The 10,540-nt window shown below is 32.0% G+C and overlaps 1 protein-coding gene across 1 annotated transcript; it reads right to left on the reverse strand.

The window, feature by feature from the left end:
* Window positions 1-1,900: 1,900 nt before the first annotated feature.
* On the reverse strand, window positions 1,901-4,580 carry LOC115952426 (cationic peroxidase 1-like). The gene is made up of 4 exons (XM_031069601.1): window positions 4,201-4,580; window positions 2,832-3,023; window positions 2,546-2,711; window positions 1,901-2,461 (listed from the first exon to the last, which is right to left on the reverse strand). Exons 1-4 carry the CDS (start codon window positions 4,429-4,431, stop codon window positions 2,076-2,078), a joined length of 975 nt encoding a protein of 324 aa, XP_030925461.1. The 5' UTR covers window positions 4,432-4,580; the 3' UTR covers window positions 1,901-2,075.
* Between the last annotated feature and the right edge of the window lie 5,960 nt (window positions 4,581-10,540).

Consider the following 10,540-nt stretch of genomic DNA (forward strand, 5'->3'; position numbering starts at 1 on the left):
TTCCATGACAAATTTGCTTATAATACAACACTTAGAAACCCTGTATTTAGGTAGGAATCATGTAAGGGTAGTGTGTGAGAGAGCGTAAAGAAATGCTTAAGACTGTGCAGTGAAGCAAGGACTCGCGGCTGGATCTCGCGGGAGGCTCGCAGCTTGCAAGCTGCCAAAAGTTGCACACGCACAGAGCATGCAAGGGAGCTGAACAGTCATGCCAGCTGGAGCACTACAGGACAAAAATCCAGACTGGCCATTCAGTTAGCTCGCGGTTTGAACTCGCGACTCAGTCAAGTCGCGAGGTCAAGTCGCCAGCCAACCCTGTTTTGGAAAAATTGACTCTTCGCATTCCATTCTCACACCAGTATAAATACCCCTCATTCTCACAAAATATATGTGGCTATTCAGAAAGAAAAACCCTAAGAGAGGTTTCTTCAAAACACCCACCCAATTAGAGAGAGCTACTCATTCTTAGAGAGAAATCTTTGTAGTCTCTTCTCATTCCCTCTCTTATTGTCATACCTATTGAGAGGAGATTTCTATCCAAACACTACCCACACCCATTTAGAGTGTTGAGTGTTTTTAGAGCTTTGGGAAACATTGGAAGATGCCAAGGATGGCGGATGCTATGGATTATAGTGGAATCCGATAAGCTAGAAAAGAAAAAGGTTCGGCGCAACCTCGTTGGAGCAAGAAGGTTGGAGGGCTTAGGTACATCGGGTAGATTAGGCTTGGAGGGTCTATTGCTGTTCATGTATCCCAACTACATTTTCTAGCGGATTATTAACCGCTTGGAGGGCGGTGGAGAGGTTTAACGCTGAGGGCTTTGGTTTCCTCTTCGATAACACATCATGTGTTGTCCTTGTATTTTCATCTCTCTTCCCTTTATCTTTGCCTTTTATTTTCTGCTGTGGATGTGATTTTAATTGGCATAGATTGTTTACCAATTCTGTTTTAAACTTTTGTTCATGTTCCGCACATTAATTGTTTGATATAAAGCTTGAATTGGTTATTTGTAAATTGGGGGTCTAAACATTCAAGGGTGTTTTTACACTATTTGAATTTTCACTAACTAAACTAAGTTATGTGGAATTCACGCTAATTTAGCTTCCCTAATCATTGATTTGATTTACAATTTTAGCTCGTGATTGTCTTGCAACACTAATCCTAGCTGGAGAAGATGCTTAAATTTAAAATCTAAAAAGTAAAATGTCTGCTTAGAACACTTTGTATGATTTTCAAGCTTGGTTGGCTTCTAGAGAGAGAGAGAGAGAGAGAGGAAAATCAATGACAAATTGGGCCATTGAAGCTTGACTAGAGGATAAGAGAGTCACAATTGATAGAGTTTCTCGGCCTCCCCCAAGATACACCAGTTAAATTTTGTCTATCTTTTTTTGGAGTTTCTAGTTTCCCATAAACCAAATATATTTCCAATAGCTTCCTCACTTCCCCTAAAAAAAAAAAAAAAAAAAAAAAAAAAAAAAAAAAAAAAAAAAGGAGGTCTAAAATCAAGTATATTGCCAACTTGCCATAGTAGTCACTTGGTCATTTGATTCTTTATTTGGAATGGTAGTTACCTCTTAAGACTTACATGAGGAAATTGGATCAATTTGTCAAAATATTGGACTTTTATGGACTTAATACACCTTAAATATACATGAGTACATCAGTTGAATTAATGGCCTTATTCATTGGATTGTTGTTAAGGTTAAACTTTGATTGCTCTCTCTTAATTGAGTTTCTTTGCGGTCTCAATTGTTGTTTATTTTAAATATTATCTAGCTACTTATTATTTGTTGAATTCTCTTTTTTTATTGTATTTTTGTTGTGTTTATATATATATATATATATATATATATATCACTTTCGCATTTTCAATATAACAAGACGAGGGAAGCATTTCAAGTTGAACAAATGTCTATATATTTGATATAACAATAATAGATATTCAAAATTTTTCACAATTTTTATTATACATCAACTATAACATCTCACATCAATGACTATGAAAATTTTTGTTTACTAGCAATAGCGACAACAATGAAATGAATCCTCAAAAAGGCACACTCCATTGACTTAACTTAGTTGGCTTTTCTACAATTTGTCCTAATTTGGCCGCTTGTGCCTGTGAGTGGGCTAAGGTTCCCCATCTTCACCATTGCATTTGCAAAGTCTGTTAGAAAGCTTGCGGAGTTGGAGCTGTAAGCATTAACTTGTGAATCTGTGGAACCCCCATTAAAGAGTTGTTGGTCTGAGTGCAAGAGACCCTTGTTGCTTATCAAATTCTTGAAGTAAGCATTGTCAAAAGATGTTGGACTAGTCAAGTCTAGAGGGGCAAGATTGTTGTCACCACCAGTGCTTGGACAGTTCGATTTCAATGAAGTTGCAAATGAGGAATTTATGTTGGTTTCATTGTAAATCCTGGTTCGGAAAACTGTGCACCTTGCTTGGCCTATTGTGTGAGATCCTGAACAAATTATAAAAATAATGTTTGGTCAATTAATGAGGAGCCCTTTCTAAAGGCATAAAGGATTTAAAAAATAAAACCAACCTGATAGGGCCACCAATTCTTTGGCAGTGAAACCTTTGTTTGAGAAGGCACTGAGAAGGCCACTAAGATTCAATGTTGGAGCAGGGATGTTGGAATTAGCAGCACTTAAACTTGCGGTGGTAGAGTCTCTTCTACCCAATTGAACTGTCCAATTAGTCCCACCTAGCTGAATCAAAACAAATAATATGATGAAAATGACAGCAAAACAACAAGATGTTGATTTCCCTATAATATTATGGTTCAAATTAAAATTCATAAATAATATGAAGTTGTGACTTTTTCTTACTGCAACAACGGAATCTCTCGCAGCAACGGCTAAAATGTCAGCACAAGACACAACACCAGGGCAAATATTTTCCAATTGAGATTTGATAGTGTCTACTACATTAAATCCCCTTAGTGAATTATTGTTGGGAACCGCTGTTTTCTCTCCGGTAAAAGTTGAATTGTCGTCTAAGAGAACCGATGCATCACACCCCTGTTACATAATGTTATTCAAACTCATTATTTATTTATTTATTTATGTTGTGTTAAAAGAATCCTATCGTGTGTCTCACCACAAAGAAAAGTATTAAAGTTATTATTAATTTTTATTATAAAAGATTTTCAATATATATATATATATATATATGATTTAACAATGAAAATCATTGGTGTCATTTAAATTATACAATAATATATATATATATATATATATATATTTCATTTAAAATTTAAGACGATAGTTTATAAATTTTACGTAGTAAAAGTTTATAGCAGCTATAGTCTACAGTATCAGTACTCCTCCGTACAATTGCACCCATGTATATATGTTTATATGCCTACATAAGAAGTTCAAATTGTTTAATATTATATATATATATATATATATATGTGTGTGTGTGTGTGTGTTGTCATGAATTTCCATGAAATTTATCCTTCATTTTTCTTTTGGAATAAACAATTAAATGACTCTGTATGGCTTATAATACAATATTATGTCAATATATAGTATGTGAAATATAAAACTTAGCAACCAGCCTGGCCAAATTAAAGTGACGGACTTGACCCCGGGACTGCTACAATCTCTTTAATAAGAAGCTAGCCAATGTTAGCCATCAGCGCGCGTCTTGATGTACAAATTAGATTATTATGCCAAAGGAAGCCATTGCAATTATTTTGCAGGAATCTTTAGCAACATTTGGTCCCATGGCTTTTATTCCAAAGTTGTCACTATCAAATAATATACCTATATAATTTTTTCACAATTGGATTAAATGGTTTATTGTGAATAGTGCATAAAAATAATATTACTAATGGACCCATATAAAGTGACGTTTCTACGTTCACAGTTTACCATCTTAATATAATATATTGTGGAAAAAAAATTATGTTCCTAACATTCTTATATGAAACACAATGCAATCATCCTTCCTCGTAGCAGCGACAACTCTAGGCAGGAAGGAGCAAGGGAAAACAGGACCAAAAACAAAGTAACAAAAGAAAATCTTGATATGAGGTAATGCGAAATAAGTATAAAAAAAAAACACACACACATGAATACGTATAAAACCTTGAGAAGTCAAACATATAACTTAAAGAAAAAGATGTCGGTGAGTTATAAAAAGTAAAAACAAAGCATTCATGAGAGAGAGAGAGAGAGAGAGGAGACTTGCATTAACAAAGCAGTCATGAAAGTGAAGACGGAGCAAGGATGCTCCCATGCGTTTCTCACTTGACACTGCGGAGTTTACAGCTGAATTAATGGTGGAAAGGGCATTAGGGCATGATGTTGCATAGAAAGTAGGGGACAACTGAGCTGAGACCATCCCCAAAAGAAGTGAGAATAAGAGGCAGAACTTAATTGTGGTAGTTAGAATTGCTGAGCTAGAATAAGAGTGAGCCATAATGATTATTGAAGAAGAAGAAGGAAAAGAAGGCCTTTTGCTTTGTTGGGTGGTTTAAGGCACTAGAGTTATCATGTATTTATACAAGAGTTCCAGGCTTCCAGCTACCTTGCATGTGACGTGGATGTTGTGGAATGCATTTTTCTTATCACGGCCGACTCAACGTTGTGAACAAAAAATATACATAACTAAATCGATATGTGTGTACTATATATATATATATATATATATATATTATATATTAAGGGAGTTCTCAAGGCTTTGCTTTTATTAATTACCATTTTCTAGCTGTTGGATTATTGACTGGTCATATTCGTTAGAGTTCCACTCGGAAGTTTTTATCTCAACTGGGGCCACGAATTTTCCTAACTAAGGTGCAGAATGATCAAAGAAAAGTATAAAATGTAAACTACTATTTTCATAAATAATTCAAAATTAATGAATATTTTCCATAAATCTGTATGTATGTATATTCATATTTTATGGGATGGTCTAATATAAATTTAATACTAATTAATTATTAGTAAGTAGTTTAATTTAGTTATCAATTTCTTTTTGTCATAGTAATAGTCCTAATATAATTAATTTCACTCCACTTTTAGAATATATTATAGGTAAATTAAGTGCAATAATTTAATTATTTTACATTTGTATTCCGTAAGAATCATGTATATGTTTTACGTACATAGAAATAGGAAACACCATCCGTACGTTCACAGTTTATTTTTCACTAATCACTAAATCAACAATAGGGTTTTAAAAAATTGAGGTTTTGGCATGAGGATAGTCCGATAATTCTGCCAAGAAAACCTTGAAAGAAAAGGACAACGTCAGTGGGTTTGTTTTTTTTTTTTTTTTTTTTTTTTTGCATTAGGACTATTTTAAGAAAAAACTTTTTTTTTCCTATTTAATGTATCCACTACCCATAAGCTTTTTTCAACCAAAAAAAAAAAGTATCCATAAGCTTTTACAATTATAAAAAGTTCCAATCTTTATTCAACGTTGCCCCCTCCTTCCGAATTCCATTAAATTATATAAGGTCTTATAGACATAGATGACTTTGATAATTATTTTAAATAAATTTGAAGAAATAGAATAAACATCACATCTCTAGCCTACGACTTGATACTTGTCCATTTCCTGTTGTTAACTATTTTATGGTTTCTATATTAATTGTTTATAGTGATTTGATTAACAATCCATACATATATATATATATATATATATATATATGTGTGTGTGTGTGTGTGTATGCATTAGGATCTAACAGTAGGACCAAAACATGTCGGCCTCTGAGTATGAAGACATAAGTTGATGAATTATAGGCACAACTGGGCCAGGCAGATGTTTGGGAGCTAGTGTCTTCAACTAAGGAAAATTATTTTTATTATTATTCTTATCCATCATTTATCATCTGAATCTTGGTTTAATAAATTTGTAAATTGTTGGTTTCTATCAATAGTATTGCACCCAATTTCAACTAGAATGCGACATGGATGCCCAGATTTCACTCAACTTTAGGTAAGCAAGACTTTTATTAGTAAGGAAGTATAAAGGAATATTTTTTAAAATGATAAAGCTAGCTAGGAAGTGTGTCGATTGTCCAAATCATTGGTTTAGTTGGCATCTCTTGACTTCCTTACAGTGATGTTTCAATTCCACACTACCAATTTAATGGAGAAAAAAAAATTGAAAGTTCATCATTCAAAACTAAAGTAAGGTAGTTTTCATTAAAATAAAGAAGAAAATAATGTATTGTTGCTATAACTAACATAAATGACAAGTTTTAACTGGTTTTTATCTTTTTTTTTTCTTTTTGAGAATAAACTTATTTTTATCTCAGTCTACCACTAACATCACTTCTCCTTTTTTTAATCTAATACTAACAATCTGTCACATCATCAAGTGTCAAATTTTTTGTATTTCTAGATATTCTCTTTAATGTAAAACGACACAGGCCTTCTCCCTTATTACCATTATAGAGGAAGGCCATGTCCCCTCATATGTTATGGGGGAATGGTAAACCTTCACCAAACACCATTGGTTAAAGAGAAATGTATGCGCTCCATCGTCCCAATGCGAACGCCTAGCTAGTCAATGAGTCCCTTGGTATCCAGTATTTGTACTAGTAAAAATCTTTGTTGTCGTGGTTCTATTCACCATTTTACCAAATATTCATTGTAAATTTCTAAAACTTCGGTAGGCCTTTTGGTGTGATTTTAAGTATTTAACAGTATTAAGTATGAACGCAATTTGTTGTAGAGAATCTTGTTTGGTGAATCGGAAAAGAACGATAGCAAAGATTGCCAATTGCATAAATGCTTCACTTCTAAGCCACCAATTATTGCACCAAATATTCAATGATTTCACATACTCTCTTTAAAAAATTTCCTTCTGTGATACCTTTCACTTCTCTATATATAATTTCCTTGCCATAGTAGCATTGCATGGGACCGTCCTGTGTAAAAATGGCTTTTGCCTACTGAAATATTTGTTTATGTCCCAATAGCATACGCTAATAGTGTTTACTAAGTAATAAATTAGTAGTAAACGAATTCATATTACAGATCATTGACCGAAAATATGTAGAATATAGTCAAATATATATGATTATTGCTTATGAATATCTGACCTGATGATCAGCATTATTGTCGCTTGAGTTTCATAAAGAAGATTATATGTGTAATTAAAATAAGAACCAAGTCAAGTAATGAAAACAAAATTGATGTTTATGAAAGATATGCCCAAAATGGGCATTTGGCCCTTTCGTCAAAACTTTCCAGCAAAATGTCATGTTCTAAAACTATCTAGCAGAATGCTCTTATTTTAAACTCGATTTTTTAAAAATTGAGTTTTAATGAAAAACTTGATTTTTAGAGAATCAAGTTATGTGAAATCAAAATTACAAAAAAAAAAAAAAAAAAAAAAAATACATGGAACTCAAGTTCCATGTGAGTTCCATGTAAAATTTCTCACATTACTTAATTTTCATCAAATCAAGTTTTTCATTGAAGCTCAATTTTCTAAAAATCGAGTTTCAAAACATGAGCATTTTTTTAGATAGTTTCAGAATAGAGACATTTTGCTACATCTTTTAGGTGAAAGAAGCAAACGCCCATTTTGGCCTGAAATATATACATATACTTATACATATACAACACTCCAAAACAAATTAAAATTAAAGGCCTTTTTGTTGGATATCACAACCAAAGGATGCCATTGAATTTTCAAAGTTAGAAATTAGTATTACTTACTGGTCTTTACTCTTTATATTCAATTAGCTTCCTTAACGGAAAAAAGTAGCTAGCTTATTTCTTCATTTTTAAAATGCATAGATTAGACATTCCATCCGCTAGGTATATATTTAAATAATAGGGTTATTCTATAGTTTTTTTTTTTTTTAATACATATTTCCTCTATTTTATGAATTATATTTAATAGAATTTAATAATGTGGTAAATGCTAACATCGCATATAGCGGTGTAGAGAAAGAATTAAAGAAAAATATATTTTTATCCACACATTTATGGTTCTCCATATCCTTTTCTTTTAATGATCTTTTGGGTTTGTTTTTGTTCACGAGGCAAAAAAATACATGCAGAAAAATATTTTTTTTTTTTAATTATAAAATATATATTTTCTAATGGGTATTATTGGCAGTTGAGGAAAATATGTCACAAAGCAAAAGGCCTGGAATTTTATTTTTATTTTTTTAAAGAAAATTTCAATCTATAAGGTCTGCTTTTGATGATACCTCTTTATTGTCAGTGTCAATATAAAACACATAATCGCTCTACATTTTAAAAATATACCACAGGAGTGGTATTTGTAATTTTCGATCTAAAAAAATAAAGTCTATAATCAAAAGTCTTATGATTTACCGTTGCCCAAATTTCTAATGAAGGAGAATCTGGATTCCCAACCTTGTGATAAGGAAAGAAAATAAAGTTCATGAGGATTCCACTTGTTATTTTGAGTGAGTTTGACTTAGTGTATATATGCTGCTCCGAAGGACCACCACACAGCAAATACTGAAAACGATATGAAAAATACTCCTACGCTTAATTTGTAATATCTCATACTTTTACATCTATTTTTAGCCGTTTGATGGTCAGGAGCATAACACACACTTTTCTGGTATTTCAGTCTCAGAGACTAATGAGAAATAAGGACAAGCATGAGCATGTTAAGTGTGAAGAATTTTCCACAGCCACTATATTGATTGGTGAGTAGTGACCCACACGCTTGCTTAAAGTGACTTTGTTTTTCTATAGCAGCATGCCATCGAGGTCCCATATATATAAAAGCTTGATGTGTCTGATAGAAAAAAAACGTATACCTTCTAGGCTTTAATGATTCAAATTTGTATGCAGTTGTCAATCAGATTCTTGTATACCTTTTCTAGGCTCTAATGATTCAAATTTGTAAGCATTTTGTCAATCAGATTCTTGTGTAATAATTGTGACACCTGCCTGCATGCATTTATTTTTATTTTATTTTAATGAATACAAAATGTTAAAGGAGTTAGAGCCTATCTAGAGGTGTTCAAATAAAATAAAAAAGATTCTATTTTTGCCAATAATTAGAACGTCATTCACCGATTTCAATTAATCCAAAGTCATATAGTACACCTAATCTCCTATTTATGATAAGAAAATATGGACATATATAACAGTTTAAATTTATTAAAGCTGGTGAATTTCAGTCAGTTCAACTAGTAAATCTCTAATATATGGATGAATAAGAGATCTAAGGTTTAATCATCGCCTACACCAAAAATCGACGTCATAGGTTGAAACTATAAGATCGATATAAAATTATAGACTTACACCCTCTAATTATTTTGCATCTACAAAATTTTCTTCCAAATTTTGGAACAAACTATATATTTTACCTAAAACGGATGAGATCATTTCCTTCCCTTCCTCTTCCATGCATTTTACTAAATATTGTGCGTGTTATTATAAGCTTATACTGATGAGTAAAATTAAGTTGGGTTTGATGAGTATATAATTGTACTTTAAAAAATATATAAATAAAATAAATAAATAAATAAAAAGAAAGAGGTTTTAGAAAATTGTACCTCAAAAAATCCACTCCAAAAGTACTTCAGAAAATTTTTAAATACCATCTATTCTTTCATTCTCAAATTATCCTTAATACATTGGAGGAAAAATATACATAACTAAGCTTAAATTATATGATCTCCCCTCTCTTATTTTATTGAGTCTAGAAGACTGATATAGTTCCATCTTAACATCATCCAATTATAGTGAATTTCCGGAACTGGTGCAAAAGTTGACGTGGGTTTATTGAATATCTCTCAAAATTCAGAAACATTAAACTTTGAAAAGTATAATATGATTCCATATGTACAAGCACCTAATTTAGCTCGAAATTTTGGATGACACCTAATCCATTGTGTCTAGTGCCTACAAAGTCGTAACGATGACTTCTTTCATGGATTGTTATACTCAATCATGTACTAAATGTTCATATATTATTCGGTGACAATGGTGAATTTTCTATCAATCATCACTTTTCGGTCTCACTTAAATTGAAGATTTGTACAATATAGGAATATGTCTATTCGGTGATTTAATAAGTTTTTCATTCAAAAGGTAAGATTAAAAATTTGAAAAAAAAAAAAAAATGTTGCAGCTTGAATAAAATATTTGGCCAAATAAGTGGGAAACGACATGCAATAGTCGGCAAAGGTTATTTAATAAATTGAAGAGAAAAAACAATATTAGAAATGCAAAAGTAGTGCTGCTTGATTTTATTTTTTTATTTTTCCCAATTACTCAAAGTTTGAATTTTTCAAAAGATTTTGGTGACACATATTAATTAAAGTAGGAGATTTTTGAAACGCTTACGTCTCTTGGTTTTTAACATGGGACATGTGAATCAAATTAAATAAACTGTGATTTGACAACGGGGCTCCATGCATGTTATTGCTGATTTGCTGCTAGTAGATTGACTTGTCAACTATTCAACACGGAAATGCATGCAAGCCCATCGCCGAGTCGAAGTAGATAGCTGTCCTAATTAATATAATTAATTGCGGTTCAGCTGAATGTAAATGTGGAACGAATAAGACGTGAATTAA

Source organism: Quercus lobata, chromosome 7 (genome assembly GCF_001633185.2).
Source record: "Quercus lobata isolate SW786 chromosome 7, ValleyOak3.0 Primary Assembly, whole genome shotgun sequence".
Classification (NCBI taxonomy): domain Eukaryota; kingdom Viridiplantae; phylum Streptophyta; class Magnoliopsida; order Fagales; family Fagaceae; genus Quercus; species Quercus lobata.